We start from the raw sequence: 17,722 nt of genomic DNA, 5'->3' as shown, positions 1-17,722 counted from the left end.
AATGCTATTCCTCTGACCCAGCGAGCTTTCCTATCTGGATTTGGACAATAATGCGCAGGGCACCTGTATATGTGCATAACACGCATATGAAACCTATCATGAGCTTTCTCCAGATCCATGAAAGCTGCAAACAGTTTTTTTACTCTTTCCCAAGTACTCTTCTATCATTTTAATTGCAAATATTTGAGCCACACAACTGTTACCCTTCTTAAACCCTCCTTGCTCTTCACTGATCTTCCCTTCAGTAACCACCATCAACTTCTCTCTCAAGATTCTTCCATACACTTTTCCTGGCACACTAAGCAACAGGGGTGTGGAGTCGGCTACTTTTGGCCAGAGTCGGAGTCGGTAAAAATACCCCCGATTCCGACTCCCTAGCATAATCATTTATCGTGTAATGTAGTTGTGAAGTTTTTTTCTTTTACATTATTTAGATGTTGTTTATGTAGAGTGCATGTAATTTGGATGTAAATACATGTAAGAAAAAGGACCTCAGGAGAGTCTACCGGCACTACAGGCGGCATCTAAAAAAAAAAAAAAAAAAATGCAATAGAGGGGGAGGGGCATGGGGGCAGGAGTCGGAGTCGCAACTTTAAAATTTCCTGGAGTCGGAGTCGGAAAATTTCAACTCTGACTCCACACCCCTGCTAAGCAAACTTATCCCCCTATAATTATTACATTAATTTTTACTACCTTGTCCTTTGTGAAAAGGGACAATAATTGCCTTCCTCCAGTCATCTGGTACTTCTCTCTGTCTCCATGCAAGCTCACATATCAAGGACATCCATTCTACCACTGCTTCTCCTCTATATTTTAACATTTCACCAATTATTCCATCTATACCTGCAGATTTGCCACACTTTAGCTTGGCTGTTGCTTTCCCTATCCTCCTCTCTATCAATTTCTATGTTTATACACTCGCTTTCTACCTGTTTCCACACCCATATTTGTCACTATTGCTTCACTTGTAGTCATCTCAATACTCAAGGAATATATCTGAGTGCTGTTTCTTTCATGTGATATATCAGTAATATTTATATACTGTTATTACTATATAAGCCTTGTTAAGATGGTAGTGCAAAAGTAAAGTGTAGGTCAGGGAACCAAACCCTGCAGGTTTCAGAAACTGACTATACTTATTACTTAATAAGGGGGAAAATAAGAACTAATGAAAATAATCATTTTGACAGAAAGTGTGTGAAAGCATCCAGACTACAGGCATTCAACAGCAGCCTCTGTCGAAATCATTATGAAATAATGGTTCCGCACAGCCAGAGACCGTGATGGAGGGCGACGAAGGAGAGATCGAAGTGCTCCAGACCACTAAAAACAGTGTGAACACACAGAAATAATACTGAGGCTTTGCCAACCGTGAGTGTTAGGTATGCATGCAGCACTTAACATAGGTATCCTGTTAATAACTGAACTTTGGAAATGTTTGCAATTTCTACTACCTCACCTACATACCTGTGTGAATACATGAAATACTTCAGTCATTAGTGCAAGTAGACTATAGTCTATTCACTTCCTGATTCCTACCCAAGCCAATAAGAACATGTCACTGTATGTAAGAGGGAGGGAGGGAGACCACACCGACCAACCGGACACCTGCCTCTCCCTCTCACCCACAGTGACGTGTGTAACGACCACAAAACCTTCCTTTTCCTTTCTTACATCGTATTTTACCTAAAATCTGAAGGTACCATCGTGTTCAGGGGAGGTTTTTTGCACAAGAACATATGTTTTGTTCTGAATTCAGCTAAAAAAATATCTAAAGGGCTAAATATCTAAAAGGACAAGTTTCTGCTGTGATGTCAGACATTATATAAGAAGCATTACCTGCATCATGTTGAGTTACTTACATATATAAATTAATAAATGACATGTACTTTGCCCTTGTCAGAACTTTAACTCTGTAGGAGCCATTCAGTTGCCAAGAGTTTGTGAACAAAAATTTCCTGTGATAATATTTTTTGCAATTGTATGTTTAAGCTGATTTTGTGGTGACCTGATGTATAAGAATAATACTCAAATTTCTAGATAGATAGATAGGGAATTTTTAATCCTCTGTACACTCAAATGTTGGACTTAAATTTTTTTTTCTTTTTCTGGGCTACAAAGCTGTGTCAAGTGTCTGGCATGAGAGGGCCACCTCCCTTGTAAAGGTAACATTGGCCCTTTAAACAATAAATAGATTGACAAATTTCTCTACATCTGAGGTACTCATTATACAGTAGGGTAAATAGGTTTTGTATTATCACAGATTTGTATTTTATTTTATTTACTCCTGTATTATTCTGGCATCATTAATTTGTGTCCCAGTCAAAGATAAATCTGTGCCACATTATATATTTTTATTATATTGTCACAATATGAATTTATTACTCTGATGGAAATGTTATTAGGAATACATATTATATTCTCAGAGTTCTGAGGTATGCAGTAGGGTAAGTAGGTTTTGTATTATCGTAAAATTGTATTTTATTTGATTTACTTCGGTATTATTCTGGCATCATTAATTTGTGCCCCAGTCAAACATATTTCTTTGAGCTGCATTATGTACCGTCACAGAATGATTTGTTACTATGGTGGAAATATTATCATTAGGAATACATGTTATATTCTCAGAATCCAAATATGCAGTTTTTTTAGTTATGAGTACTCATATTTTGCTTAAAGTTGGGAACACTGCATATATATATATATATATATATATATATATATATATATATATATATAGATATATATAAATATATATATATATATATATATTTATATATATATATATATATATACACACACACAGTTATACCCCAATATACACAAGTGACAGGTTCATAATTATTTTGTACAACAAAGCTATGTTTTAGGGCCATATTACACGTCAAACCCGAGAAGTTTCAGGTCCCTACAAAGGTCGGTTTAGGGGCCATATTACAAGTCCCATCCGAGAAGTTTCTGGTCCCTACAGAGTTATTCATCCCAAACTCTGAAGGGACCCGAAACTTCTCAATTTGGACTTGTAATGCGGCCCCTAAATCGACCTTTGTAGGCGCCCGAAACTTCTTGGGTTTGACTTGTAATATGGCCCTTAGTTCCAAGTTATCGAAAACATTGTTGAGTCTATATGTACGGAGAATGTTATGAATTAATATATATTCTGATAGTTCCTATATATTTTGTTTTAATTGAACCCTTTTAGTGTTTTTGGACCATTCAGTTATAAGCGGGTTATGGCAGTAATTACCACGTTGGCCCTCCGTAAGCGGCCCTCCGGAGAACCGATGAGCAAGACTGGCAGCGGGCCGCTGGTTTGACATACGGAAGTCCTGCGGAGGACCAGGTACCAGTACCTGGTACCGCGAAGAATCGATTCCTCGCGGTACCCGGTACCGGTACCTGGTACCGCGAAGCCTCATGATCACTTGGGTTCCGGGAAGCTTAATGATCACTCGGCACTGCGCATTGCCGCTAGTACCGGTACCGTTTGGATCTTAGTGACGCTCGGCGCTCGCCCGCCTCCATGTGGTATGGGCCCTGTGTGTAGACGCTGAGTCACTGCCCCGCTGACCATCTCCCCAAGCTCCCACCATTTTGTCCTGCTTTCCGTTTCCATCACAGCTCCCGTTTCCATTATTATATTATTTTATTTATTTATTCGAGTTACTGGATAATTCTTCATGTCCGATTCTTTTTCTTTTTTAGGTTGCTAATAAATATTGTTATTGTTATTAGACTATGATCGAGTATATCCATAATAACTATACATGCTATTTTTTTTTCGAAAAAATAAATATTCACTTCATTCAGAGAGAGAGAGAGAGAGAGAGAGAGAGAGAGAGAGAGAGAGAGAGAGAGAGAGAGAGAGAGAGAGAGAGAGAGAGAGAGAGAGAGAGAGAGAGAGAGAGAGAGAGAGAGAGAGAGAGAGAGAGAGAGAGAGAGAGAGGGAGATTTACATAGATTTACATAGAAAATCAGACCACACAGACCCCATGGTCCAGACTAGGTGGTCTGTCCAACCTAAGTGATTTTACATTAATCAGAAGGCTCCTAAACGTTGCATTTCTACTCTAGTTGATATTAAGTTGAAGGAGAGAGAGAGTTTTCTTTACAGGAAATTTATTTGGGAATTTCATCAGAAGTCATTCAGAAAAAATAAAACTCCTTCGGGTACCGGTACCGGTACGGGTACTAACGGTACTTGAGTTTTCGGTACCGGTACTACCGGTATTCAAATTAACGGTACTTGCCCATCCCTAATGGAAACTTAAGGAGAGCTCGGGCCACTATACCACCTCGGGAGGTGGCGTAGCGCCAAGATCCGTCATAAGGCCTTATGATTCAAACATAGGAATTAAGTGCCGAGATCCGCCATTTTGAAGACTTATGGCAATGCCATTGCGTTAAGTCGGTGACTTAATGTTTATAGGTACGAATGATATGGAGGATGTGTTCATGAATTGTAATGTGAGTAGTATAAGAGATCTTCTCCTTCCTTATTATAGAAATCACAAATACTATTTTTTTTTTTTTTTGTCATTAGTATGCATTCAAAACGAGCAAAAATCTTACATTCACTGTAGCATATTTGCACCACTGTGCAGTGAAGCGACGCGTTCCCCATTGTATGCTCCTCGTTAGTTAGTTTAGTACTACATTCCTCTAATGTATAACTAATGACATTTAAAGAAATTAATTAATAATATTTACTAGCAGATCCTGTTCGATAGTAGACACACTACGGTGAAACAAAAAATATATTACGACACACATGCAATATACATCTTTACTATTCTACATAACAGTACATTTCAAGTAGTGACAACTACAGCGTCTGTTACAGCATGCCGACTAAACAGGTCACAACACAACATTCTACAGGTGATACGGTAATGTTTACTTGATCATCTGTCGCGGGGCTGCCTGATGAATTGGTGCCGCCGCGGATGCCTGGCTACACCTTGGTGTGGGTGTCTGCCGGGCCGGCGCTCCACTGGCTATTGCTGCCCGGGATCTTTATTTGTTAACGCGATGGGACTCTCTTTTGACGGGCACTCTGGGTCTGGCAGGTAGGCTTGGTTGGCACTGCCCTTGGTGTTTGGTTTGTCGTGGAAACTGTACCCCTCAGGCATGCCCCGCCCTTTGGTCTCAGGAAGTAGAAGGGAGACACCTCCGGCGATCAGCGCCAGGACACAGAACACGGCAGATGGGGCCCACACAATCACCTCCCCCTGGTGAAGAGGTTAATAACCACTTGCATTAAACATAAAAAATACATTACGAATACTGTCTGTCGCATTCCTGAATTGAATTCTGGGTCTCATTTCCTCGTATATTATGAAACCATGAGCCTCATAAGAGTGCTTTGGTTTCATTATGGGTGGTGATATTTGCTTCAATGTGTGTGTGTGTGTGTGTGTGTGTGTGTGTGTGTGTGTGTGTAATTCACCTCTTGGTCTGCTGCGGGTCTCTCTCGAGACAGCCAGCCGTTCCCCTACGGAAGAGCACAGAGCTCATAATAAATAATAGTACCGATCTTTGGGGAGGACTGAGACCACTCACACACAACACACCGCGACAACGAGGTCACAACTCCTTGCCTGACGTCGCGTACCTACTCACTGCTAGGTGAACAGGGGCAATACGTGAAAGAAGATAAACCCAACTTATCTTCACCCGGCCGGGGAATCGAACCCCGGTCCTTCTGGTGTGTGTGTGTGCGTGTGTGTGCGTGTGTGTGTGTGTGTATTGTAGTAAGGGCTCGAGTCGTACCAGTATGTCATTGATGTACGGCGAGGTGATGCTTCCAATCCTGGCGTTGACGCTGGCCTGGCCGGTGATGAGAGAGCGGTACTTGGTCGGGAACAACTCGAGGGTGAACATCCAAATAAGTGTGAAGGACGCAGTGATACACATCTTGCCCGTCAGCGAGAAGAACATGATGAGGCCGCTGGGAGCTGAGAGCAAGGGAGAGGGAAGGGGACCCCAGTAAGTGATCCTTGTTATGCTATATGTGTACTTGCACTCGTGTGTGTAAATAAAAGTGACTGTGTGTGTGTGTGTGTGTGTATTTACCTATTTGTATTTACCTATTTGTAGTCTACCGGGCCCGAGTTAAGCTCTAATAGTCCCGTCTCCATATCTACATTCATCCAGCCTTTCCTTCATTTGTTGGACACTGTTCGCCTCCACTACCTCTTCCCACAAGCTGTTCCATGTATTAACACTTCTATGTGGAAAATTATACTTTTTAAGTCACTCAAGCAGGTTCCTTTATTAAATTTCTTTCTATGTCCTCTCAGCCCCTGCGTTCTAGTAGTTAAGAGAGATCATCCCTATCCACCTCATCAAACTTATTTACCAACTTACATAACGTGATCAGATCTCCTCTCTCCCTTCTTTGTGCCAGTGTCGTCAAGTCCATCTCCTTCAATCTGTCTTCATACGTCATATTCAAGAGTTCTGGGACCATTTTAGTTGCAATTCTATGAGTGTGTGTGTGTGAGTGAGTGTGTATTTATGTGTGTAATTCACCTCTTGGTCTGCTGCTGGTCTCTCTCGAGACAGCCAGCCGTTCCCCTACGGAAGAGCACAAAAATCGTAGTACCGATCTTTGGGTAGGACTGAGACCACTCACACACAACACGTACACCGCGACAACGAGGTCACAACTCCTTGCCTGACGTCGCGTACCAATACTCACTGCTATAGTCTGTTCGGAGCATGAAGTCGGTTCAAGGTGTGGCAGATTCCAGAATTCCCATGAGTGCAGCGCTGCCAGTTCGACCGCCAATTATCAGCTTAGCACTCTCTCCCGGCCTACCCACCCACAACCCACCTGTTTATCTCTCTCTCTCTCTCTCTCCCTCTCGACCCGGGGGAGGGACCTAGGGGGACACACCGACCACCACCACCACCACCACTGCCAACACCACAACGTGGCAACATGGGAAAAAATCGCTACCACATGTCATAGAATTTATACAAACCCTTGTTATAATCCTAAACATCGACACTCATTGTACTATGTAGCTTCCTTTACCATATACAGAATATATAAAATATCGCTTTCAAATAGCACATGGATGGGAAATAAGAGAGAGACGCATGTACGAAGGCTGATTTGGCAGCATGGGTAGAGGCAAACGACGATACCAGCTCCACCCTGAACCGCCTTCTTGCTCTGAACAGACTATAGGTGAACAAGGGCTACACGTGAAAGAAGATAAACCCAACTTATCTTCACCAGGCCGGGGAATTGAACCCGGTCCTTCAGGTTGTGAGCCAGACGCTCTACCCCTGAGCTACCGGGCGCGCGCGCGCGCGTGTGTGTGTGTGTGTGTGTGTGTGTGTGTGTGTGTAAGAGTGTGTATTTGTGTGTGTGTGTGTGTGTTTGTGTGTGTAATAGTGTTCTTGTGTGTGTGCGTGTGTGCGTGCGTTCATCAATTTGTTCTGATGTATTTGTTTATCACCCGTCTTAAATTAGCAAAAAGGACGATAATGTTTTCGCCGTTTTCTGTCTATCTGTTTGTTTACCTGTTACCATAATATCTCAAAACCGGGTTGACATATAGCCAACAAAGAGATATGAGAAAACTATCGTAAAAAGACTGACTGAAAGATTTGAATTATAACTTTTGAAGGCAGACCAAGATTGCTTCCAATCACACCGCAGTTTTCCCAGCAGCAATGTAGGGGCGAGGCTTTAACGTATATCTTCTGACCAAATAGTGTTGGTGAGACGGGAATCAGTGATTTTCGAGTAAGCAGAGAAAACAAGATCTCGAGTTGTAGAATTTGCAGAAGGAAATAGATGGCGTGCATGAGAGTATAACTGTTCACCATCGCAGCGGGGTTACGGTTTGGAGGTCCAGCAAGTCGGCGTCGGCGGCGCGGAGGCGAAGGTGGAGATGGCTTCTTCTTCTTCTGTAGTGTTTAGAGGTTACTCTATCTATTATTACCGGCTACCGGAGGATGCAGCCAGGAGATATGAGGAGAGAAGAAGCGCGGTATGCTTTGCTGGTCCTCCAGCCCGAGCCCGAGCTTGAACTTAATGAGTTGTGCACGCCACCTATATGCTTAGTCATGAACAAATTTTTCAACAAAAAAGCGACCATGAAATGGGCGGACGAGAAATGAGTTGACTGTACTATAAATCAAATTGCGGATATAAAGAACGATGAAACAATTTTAAGTCCCGTGACATCCAACTGGTAAGATTTAAAGTACGACTAAACCTAAGTAATGTCTGATTACCGAATGACTAAATTCGTAAACTAATAAAAATAAAAATGTTTCACAGACGTTTTTTGCTCACCCTCTGGGAAGAAATAGATACACAGTGCAAGGACGAGGATGGCTGCCCCGCAGAAGAAGTTCAAAATCACGTGGGACTTCACCCTCCCGAGGAAAGCGACCAGTGGCCACAACAAGATGTAGCTGACGAACTCCAGGACACCTCCGAGGAACACATAGAGGTAAACGTTGACACTGAATCAAGAAAGGAGGAGGATAGTAGTGGTGGTAGAAGTAATGTTACTCATGTCCTTGGTTAGAAATACTGAAAATCCAACAGATATCCTGAATCACTTTACCTCAGCCACTAGATGCTGTTCTTGCAGAGATTAAACGTATAGCAAACTCATGCGGTTTTTCATAGAAATATAGTAAAAACGGACATGTTATTAGCAACGGAACAAACGTTCCAATATGCAGGATGCACAATTCCCTTGGGAACTCAGTCATTAGTAATCCTATTTCTAGATTCGAGGATAATCCTTTGTATGGTTGAAAAAAAACACCCTTGGCTGAAGTGAAACTCCTCCTCCAAACCTTATGTTGGTCGCGTTGAGGGAAAGGCCGTAGTAGACAGTGGAGCCGGCAAACCAGCAGAAGAACACGACGAGGGCGCGGTGCCGCATCTCCCTAACCCTCAGCACAGCCAGATAATTCTTCAGCACACCTGCCGCCCAGCGCGTAGCGAGCTTCCACTTGCTTGGTGTAGCTCCATCCCCATCAGGCACGGCCGGCGGTGCCGTATACTCAGCGGACTCCTGCTGTTGAAGGTTTATCGATATTTTTTGTGAAAGTAAAGGAGGCAGATCAAGGGCGCAAAAAAAGAAGAAACAAATAGGCCAATAATGACGCTGCCCCCGCAAAGTGTTCAGATGAAGATCGCAAAATAGAGAGGTCAGAGTTATTTGAGAAGGTGTCTTGATACTTCTTTCTTGAAAGACTTTAAGTCGAAGGCAGGGAAAATAACAGATATAAAAAAGCTGTTATATAACATATCAGCGAAAGGGATGAAGAAGTTAAGGTCGTAGTGAACTTCTGCATTTTTTTATTTTTTTAGATAGCAGTAGTAAATATAAGCAAGTAGAAAGTTGTGTGCAGCGGGGCAACAGGAGAGGTGGGGACATGCAGTAAGCAAGTTCAGAAGAGCAGTGAACACGAAAGTATTGAAAGAATAGTCGAAGAGTTCTGTACCGTGTAGCATTGTGTCCTGTAATTCATGTTGGGAGGGTCTTCTGTTAAAAGATGTTGGGTAGCGCAGAGTAGAGTTATCGACGTAGGAAAGAACATTTTATTTTTGAAAATATCATTTAAAGGTTTAGACGTAAAAGTGACCGTCTACCACAACAGAAAGAGATCGGTCTAAAAGGAAACTGGAGATAAAAGTATATAAGGAGGGGCAGATTCCGCAGGATGATAGCATAGAAGCAAAGATTTGTACCAGACTCTATCAAAATCTTTTAAGATGTCTAAGGCAACAGCAAGTTTCACAGAAACGGCTATGAGACGATGACCAGGGGCAAATAATAGGCATGCAAGAAGATCGCCAGAAGAAGAACCCTTTTGGAAACCGTTCTGGTGATTAGAAAGAATGCCAGAAGTTGATAGATGCTTCGGAAATTTCCTGTAGATTGTTTCAAAAGCTTTGGGAAAACAAGAAAGAAAAATGGTAATTTGAACGATTAAAGCTGTCACCCTTCTTAGGCAAGGGTTTTATTTAGGTATACTTCCAACAGGAATGAAAGGTAGATATTGATAGGCATAGACGGAAAAAAAAAATGACCACGCAGTATGTCAGCACGGAAGCACAGTTTTTAAGGAAAATAGGAGGCACTCCACTGGGCCCATAAGCCTTCTGAGAGTTTTGGTTAGAGTGAGCATAGGAAACATCATTCATTAATTAATAATTTTCCTAAGAGGCATAGTGGAGTCAGAGGGGACATGAGTAGGAGGAATATGCTATGGGTTGTCCATTGTGAAATTTTCAGAGAAAGGTTGAGAGAAGGGTTCCCCTTTAGAGACCGATGTGACAGCTGGGCTGCCATCAGAACTGAGGAGAGGTGGGAAAGATGAAAAAAATAAAATTGTTAGAGATGTTATTGCCTAGATTCCAAAGTCTCTGGAAGATTTAGAAAAAGCAAGGTTTTTGGCAAATTCTATCGGTGAGAGAATTTTTGGGAAGTCGAATAATAGATTTGACGCGAATCCGGGCAGAAATATAAAGATCATGATTAGCAGGAGTGTGACGGCTCAGGTACCTTTTGTGAGCTGCCTCACTCTCTTTGATAGCACAAGAACAAGCGTGATTGAACTAGGTTTTTTTTGCATGAGGAGGGAGAAATGGGCTGATGGCAATTCGTGCTCAACATGGTACTGAACATTGTTACTTCTGATTTCAAAACCTGTCAGTAAACATGCTTCAAAATGTTAAACATGGAACTACATTAATAAAGAAAAAAAGTACTTGTTTGGCAGCATGAAGTAGTTCTTTTTATTATAATTTTTTTTAACATGAAAGGAGACAGGTGAAGGGCACACACACACACACACAAAAAAAAAAAAAAGGAAACAAAGAAACACGCAATGGCGCTACGCCCACAAACTATGTTAAAGTTGAAGACTCCAAAAAAGTGGCCAGCGTCATTTGGAGAGTTGTCTTGTTGAATGAACTGTTAACTTTTGAATAAGAGGGAAAAAATACCTTCCTATTGTAGTGTTAACAAGGCAACAAGAAAATTGATGATATTTATCATTATCAATGTAAACAAAGTTGCTTGGGTTTTATGTATAATTTCGTACATGAGAATAATCAGTATGTACCAATTCATCTTAATTTTAATTGATGTTTTTTGTTGTTGTTCAAGGAATTTCCTTAACTCAAGTGACGTTTGCGGTAGGTGAAAAAAATGTAAAGACAGACACATTTTCTCCACAAGCATTTGGCATCCACAACTGTGAAAGTCAAACCAGGAAAAAATCTGTCACTCGGCGCGGGGCATTCATTACCTCGGCACACAGGCGCTGCAAGGCGGCCAGCATCGGCTGGTCCGGCGGCAGCGTCCTCTTGTTTACTTTGCTGGCCGACTTGAGGACATTGAGCGCCTCTTGGTGTCTCCCCTGCTGGATCAGCCACCGAGGCGACTCGGGGAGCAGCCTACGACCGGAGCCAGTAATAAGCCACCATCATGGTTTTAATTCACAGATACGCACAGAGAAACACTATATGTAAAAAAAAAAAAAAAAAAAAAAAAAAAAAAAAAAAAAAAAAACCTAGTTTCTGTCATCTAGTATAATTCAAAGAAGTAACTAGAGGCAAATTTGGTGGGATAATATGTGCAAACACACCGGTATTTTTTTTCATAACATTAAATGTGTACTTGAACAATAAGTATACGTTATTTTAAACGGCAAAGTCGGAGTTGAGAAGAACCTAGGTGGACAAAGTGAATCAATAACGATTGATGCCAACAATACCAACAAATATTTTCAATAATCAACTTTACAGAGGGCATAGGACAAATAGTAGAGTGCTAGTGTCGATTCCATGAATATGCTTTACTTATTTCCTATCATAAAACACCTGCTAGTTATGAGAAGCAACAGTGAGGTACAATGAATATATCTTTGTCATATTGAAAATCTTCCGCAAGCAGTTTGAACTTTCACTTTCCGAAAACTAAAGAATGGAAGAGGTGCACTTCTCTCTCTCTCTCTCTCTCTCTCTCTCTCTCTCTCTCTCTCTCTCTAAAAAAAAAAAAAAAATCACTCGAAGCGTGCATCTGGCTCCTAGCGGGATTTTGTATCGACGCACGTGATAGGCTATCTGATCATAATACTCCCTCCCGGGCGCTGCTTGTGATTGGCATTTCAATTGTATGCTCAGTCACGGGGCCTCTCTGATGTTATGTTTCGATATTATTTCCCGTAGCTCACCTACACTATTTTGGTAAAAGGAAAGAAGACTTGGTGATGATTGTAGAACATAAATACGTTTGTCACAACTCGGTAAAACAAAAAATAAAGAAATTATGGTGAGTATAACTGAAAGAACGATTCTGGAATGTTTATGAGTGGCGGCGAGTCTAGTGCGCGGCGAGAATCACTGCCATGGAATGCGAGATGTTCGGTGCTTTGCTTATATCACGATTTTATTTATAATCAGTTGACACCATCGTGTTCAGAATGCTTTTCTTTTTACCAAAATAGCGTACCTTGTACAACAGGTGAGCTACGAGAAATAATATAGTAACATAACACCAAAGAGGCCCGTTATTGAGCAGACAATTGGACAGCCAATCACGAGCAGCTACCGTGAGCGAGGATTATATTTATGATAAGATAGCCTATCACGTCCGTCGATACAAAACACAAATAGGAGCCAGATGCACACTTCGGGTGAACAGAGTTTATAGTAGCCCCAATGAAAAACCCTTGAGCAATGGTGAAGCAAACAAAAAACAAACGAAATTAAAGAATACAAGGTTGCAACAAGAAGTTATTTAAAGAAAGGAAAAAATAAGCTGAATGTATGTATGTACTAGAAAGCAGAACCATAAAATAGGAGAGTCTGGCCAACCTCATCACAGGAGCCATGTGTTACCAAAACAGCCTCGGAAAATTTAATTCGATGTTGATACAATAGTTTTTTTTTTGTGTGTGTGTGTGCGTGTGTGTGTTATACGTACTTCTTTGAGATGCTGACGATACCAAGAGCGCAAAAAACAATATTGTGTCAGAATCAATTTGAATTTTGCACGGCTCTTTGGTAAAAACAAGGCACCTGTGATCAAGTTCGCCAAAATCTGATATTCTATGGCTCCGCTAAAAAGTAGGAGAGTGTGAGAAATCTGAATAATGAAGCAAGGTAAGAACATTTAATTTTGTACCGAGTAAAGCAAAAGCTGAGAAATTTCACTAGTCCTTAAGTTTGGACATACCACCTCACATCAATGCCCACCCCAGGACGCAGAAAAATCTCAGCACTGCTAATATTTTTCGGTTGTATCACTACATAAATCTTATTTCCGGCGTCCAGTGTCTTTACTGGAGGGGGTCATGAATATCCTGATTGGAGGGGGTCATGAATATCCTGACTGGAGGGTGTCATGAATATCCTGACTGGAGGGTGTCATGAATATCCTGATTGGATGGTGTCACGAATATCCTGACTGGAGGGTGTCACGAATATCCTGACTGGAGGGTGTCATGAATATCCTGATTGGAGGGTGTCATGAATATCCTGACTGGAGGGTGTCATGAATATCCTGATTGGAGGGTGTCATGAATATCCTGACTGGAGGGTGTCATGAATATCCTGACTGGAGGGTGTCATGAATATCCTGACTGGAGGGTGTCATGAATATCCTGACTGGAGGGTGTCATGAATATCCTGATTGGATGGTGTCACGAATATCCTGACTGGAGGGTGCCATGAATATCCTGATTGGATGGTGTCACGAATATCCTGACTGGAGGGTGTCATGAATATCCTGACTGGAGGGGATCATGAATATCCTGACTGGAGGGTGTCATGAATATCCTGATTGGAGGGTGTCATGAATATCCTGATTGGAGGGTGTCATGAATATCCTGACTGGAGGGTGCCATGAATATCCTGATTGGAGGGTGTCATGAAAATCCTGACTGGAGGGTGTCATGAATATCCTGATTGGAGGGTGTCATGAATATCCTGACTGGTGGGCGTCATGAATATCCTGATTGGAGGGTGTCATGAATATCCTGATTGGAGGGTGTCATGAATATCCTGATTGTAGGGTGTCATGAATATCCTGACTGGAGGGTGTCATGAATATCCTGATTGGAGGGTGTCATGAATATCCTGACTGGAGGGTGTCATGAATATCCTGACTGGAGGGTGTCATTAATATCTTGACAGGAGGGTGTCATGAATATCTTGACTGGAGGGTGTCATGCATATCTTGACTGGAGGGTGTCATACATATCTTGATTGGAGGGTGTCATGCATATTTTGACTGGGGGGTGTCATGCATATCTTGACTGGAGGGTGTCATGCATATCTTGACTGGGGGGTGTCATGCATATCTTGACTGGAGGGTGTCATGCATATCTTGACTGGAGGGTGTCATGCATATCTTGACTGGAGGGTGTCATGCATATCTTGACAGGAGGGTGTCATGCATATCTTGACTGGGGGGTGTCATGTATATCTTGACTGGAGGGTGTCATGCATATCTTGACTGGAGGGTGTCATGCATATCTTGACGGGGGGGTGTCATGCATATCTTGACTGGGGGGTGTCATGCATATCTTGACTGGAGGGTGTCATGCATATCTTGACTGGAGGGTGTCATGCATATCTCGACTGGAGGGTGTCATGCATATCTTGACTGGGAGGTGTCATGCATATCTTGACTGGAGGGTGTCATGCATATCTTGACTGGAGGGTGTCATGCATATCTTGACTGGAGGGTGTCATTCATATCTTGACTGGGGGGTGTCATGAATATCTTGACTGGGGGGTGTCATGCATATCTTGACTGGGGGGTGTCATGAATATCTTGACTGGGGGGTGTCATGAATATCTTGACTGGGGGGTGTCATGCATATCTTGACTGGGGGGTGTCATGAATATTTTGACTGGGGGGTGTCATGCATATCTTGACTGGAGGGCGTCATGCATATTTTGATTGGGGGATGTCATGAATATCCTGGCTGGAGGGTGTTATGTATATCTTGACTGGGGGGTGTCATGCATATCTTGTCTGGAGGGTGTCATGGATATCTTGACTGGGGGGTGTCATGAATATCCTGACTGGAGGGTGTCATGCATATCTTGACTGGGGGGTGTCATGAATATCTTGACTGGGGGGTGTCATGAATATCTTGACTGGAGGGTGTCATGCATATCTTGACTGGGGGTGTCATGCATATCTTGACTGGGGGGTGTCATGAATATCTTGACTGGGTGGTGTCATGAATATCTTGACTGGAGGGCGTCATGCATATTTTGATTTGGGGGTGTCATGAATATCCTGGCTGGAGGGTGTCATGCATATCTTGACTGGGGGGTGTCATAGATATCTTGACTGGAGGGTGTCATGAATATCTTGACTGGGGGTGTCATGAATATCTTGACTGGAGGGTATCCTGAATATCTTAACTGGAGGGTGTCATGACTCTCCTAACTGGATTGTGTTATGAATATCCTGACTGAAGGGTGTCATTAATATCTTGACTGGAGGGTGTCATAAATATCCTGACTGAAGGGTGTCATTAATATCTTGACTGGAGGGTGTCATAAATATCCTGACTGAAGGGTGTCATTAATATCTAATATCATGACTGGAGGGTGACATGCATATCTTGACTGGAGGGCGTCATGCATATCTTGACTGGGGGGTGTCATGAAGTAGTGTCCGGTGGTGATTGTCAACCTTTTATAAATGAGAAAGTCGAAAGTAGGCTATTTGGCAATAAAATTGTTCTTTTGATTATTTCTTGAAAGGACGCCATAGATTTGTTGGAGTAAGTTGTTTTTTGCTTTTATGATTAACAAGCATACGATGGGTATTATCATTATTAAAAAACCTACAAAAAACAATGCCTTGATATGTGGTCCTGATCCTGTGCGTAAATTTGGCCGAAAATTCAGAACCGAACTTTGATAGAGCTGCTCAATTAACAATCGAACATTACAAATAAACCAGTGACGTGAATGCAAAGGATAATTGAAAGAGAAAATACATGGCAAAAGTAAAGGTGGGTGCATACACTATAGCTGTGCGTGGTCGCGTTCTGATCTCCATCACATTGTCCCCGGAGCCTGTGGCAGGTAAGAAACCATTTCCGCGCGACACAGGGCCAGTGTGAAATCCGGGATACATATTTTACCTTCTACCCATATATCAACTAACCTTTCCAGGCTGGTCGATAATCCCGGGCCGGGATTCGAACTCGGGCCTGCGGATTCGTAGCAGGTCACACTAACCACTGCGGCTCCTAAAAACACAACAATTATTTGCAAGAGTTGAGTGAACTATAAACTTGCCGTGACTCACCAATAAAAGGAGATCAACATGAGCGTGGGCAGAGACAAAGCGGCCTGCAGCCACTTCCAAGTCCTGATGAGATAGGCGATTCCCGGGACACACGCATAGCCGATGGCCCACGATAAGTTATTCAGGGTACCCATCTTGGTGCGCTCCTTTGTGCCACAAGTCTCCATCACTAAGGCGGGAAGAAGAAAAATAGGTTTACTAACTACTACTACTACTACTACCAACACTACTACCACCACTACTATTACTTCTACTACTGCTACTACCACTACTACTACTACTACTACTACTACTACTACTACTACTATTACTACTACTACTACTACTACTACTACTACTACTACTACCACCACTACTACTACTACTACTACTACTACTACTACTACTACTACTACTACTACTACTACTACTACTGCATAAATGATACCTCCACCCATGTTTATTTTCCCGACACATAATCATGGAGGGCTCCGTAGCTTGGAGGTCATCAGCCCCAACTCTGTTCGCTAAGGACTGTGGCATCCAACCATATCAATAATACTACCTAGCACTAAATCACCTATCATCTATTGCGTCCAGATCCCCCTTTCCTTCCCTACTCGTCACTTCCGACCCACCCTAATATCACTCTCCACCACTGTGGCTTCATAGTCCATATTGGAGATGTTGGTGGCTTTTGGGCCAGTGTCTGGTGCCCCTGAGACATAGGATGGCCGACCTGAGCAGGGAGAACGAGAGGCGATATATATATATATATATATATATATATATATATATATATATATATATATATATATATATATATATATATATATATATATATATATATATATATATTGAGGGTGTATATGGGCAGGAGTCTTTCTCTAATGCATATCTCATTGAATGTGATAGCTAGTTGAGCACTGATTATTTTTCTTAAGATATTCTCCTTATATCTATGATAGTCTTATACTCTTTCTTAATCGGCTGTATGACTTCGCCGAAGCTAGTCATGTTCGCTAGATCGCGATTTCGGGTCCTAGACCCTTCCTCAGTAGCGAGGTCTTTCCTTGGTAAGGATACCGGAGAGAATGGTTTGTGTGTGGGGGGAAAGATTGCTCCCTCTTGCACGAGGGAGCACGGGCCTTTGCCAAAGGCGGCCCGTAGCAGGGAGCCGACAGACCGACTCTATCGGCGATCGAAATCCAACCGACCAAGTCGGTCTGTTGACGAGGACTGGCGTGTCTCTGGCTTGTGTGGGGGGAGAGATTGCTCCCTCTTGCAAGATGGAGCACGGGCCTTTGCCAAAGGCGGCCCGTAGCAGGGAGCCGACAGACCGACTCTATCGGCGATCGAAATCTAGCCGACCAAGTCGGTCTGTCGACGAGGACTGGCGTGTCTCTGAGGGA

The 17,722-nt window shown here is 42.5% G+C and overlaps 1 protein-coding gene across 7 annotated transcripts in view; it reads right to left on the bottom strand.

Annotated features, from left to right (window-relative positions):
- LOC127003739 (organic cation transporter protein-like) overlaps window positions 1-17,722 on the bottom strand; it is a 351,884-nt gene that overhangs the window by 16,316 nt on the left and 317,846 nt on the right. The window contains exons 6-11 of one of the 7 annotated variants that reach the window (XM_050870720.1): window positions 16,332-16,500; window positions 11,299-11,446; window positions 8,833-9,056; window positions 8,318-8,490; window positions 5,773-5,957; window positions 4,901-5,231 (exon numbers count right to left, since the gene is read on the bottom strand). In XM_050870720.1, coding sequence (XP_050726677.1) covers window positions 4,998-5,231; window positions 5,773-5,957; window positions 8,318-8,490; window positions 8,833-9,056; window positions 11,299-11,446; window positions 16,332-16,500 — 1,133 coding nt within the window. In that variant the 3' untranslated portion in view covers window positions 4,901-4,997. Of the gene's footprint in view, window positions 1-4,031; window positions 5,232-5,772; window positions 5,958-8,317; window positions 8,491-8,832; window positions 9,057-11,298; window positions 11,447-16,331; window positions 16,501-17,722 lie in introns of those variants that run through there. The other 6 variants (XM_050870707.1, XM_050870721.1, XM_050870709.1 and 3 more) reach the window with 6 other exon arrangements.

Source organism: Eriocheir sinensis, chromosome 26 (genome assembly GCF_024679095.1).
Source record: "Eriocheir sinensis breed Jianghai 21 chromosome 26, ASM2467909v1, whole genome shotgun sequence".
Taxonomy (NCBI): Eukaryota; Metazoa; Arthropoda; class Malacostraca; order Decapoda; family Varunidae; genus Eriocheir; species Eriocheir sinensis.
The sequence above is the reverse complement of the archived record's forward strand: the minus strand, read 5'-3'. Positions and strand labels throughout refer to the sequence as shown.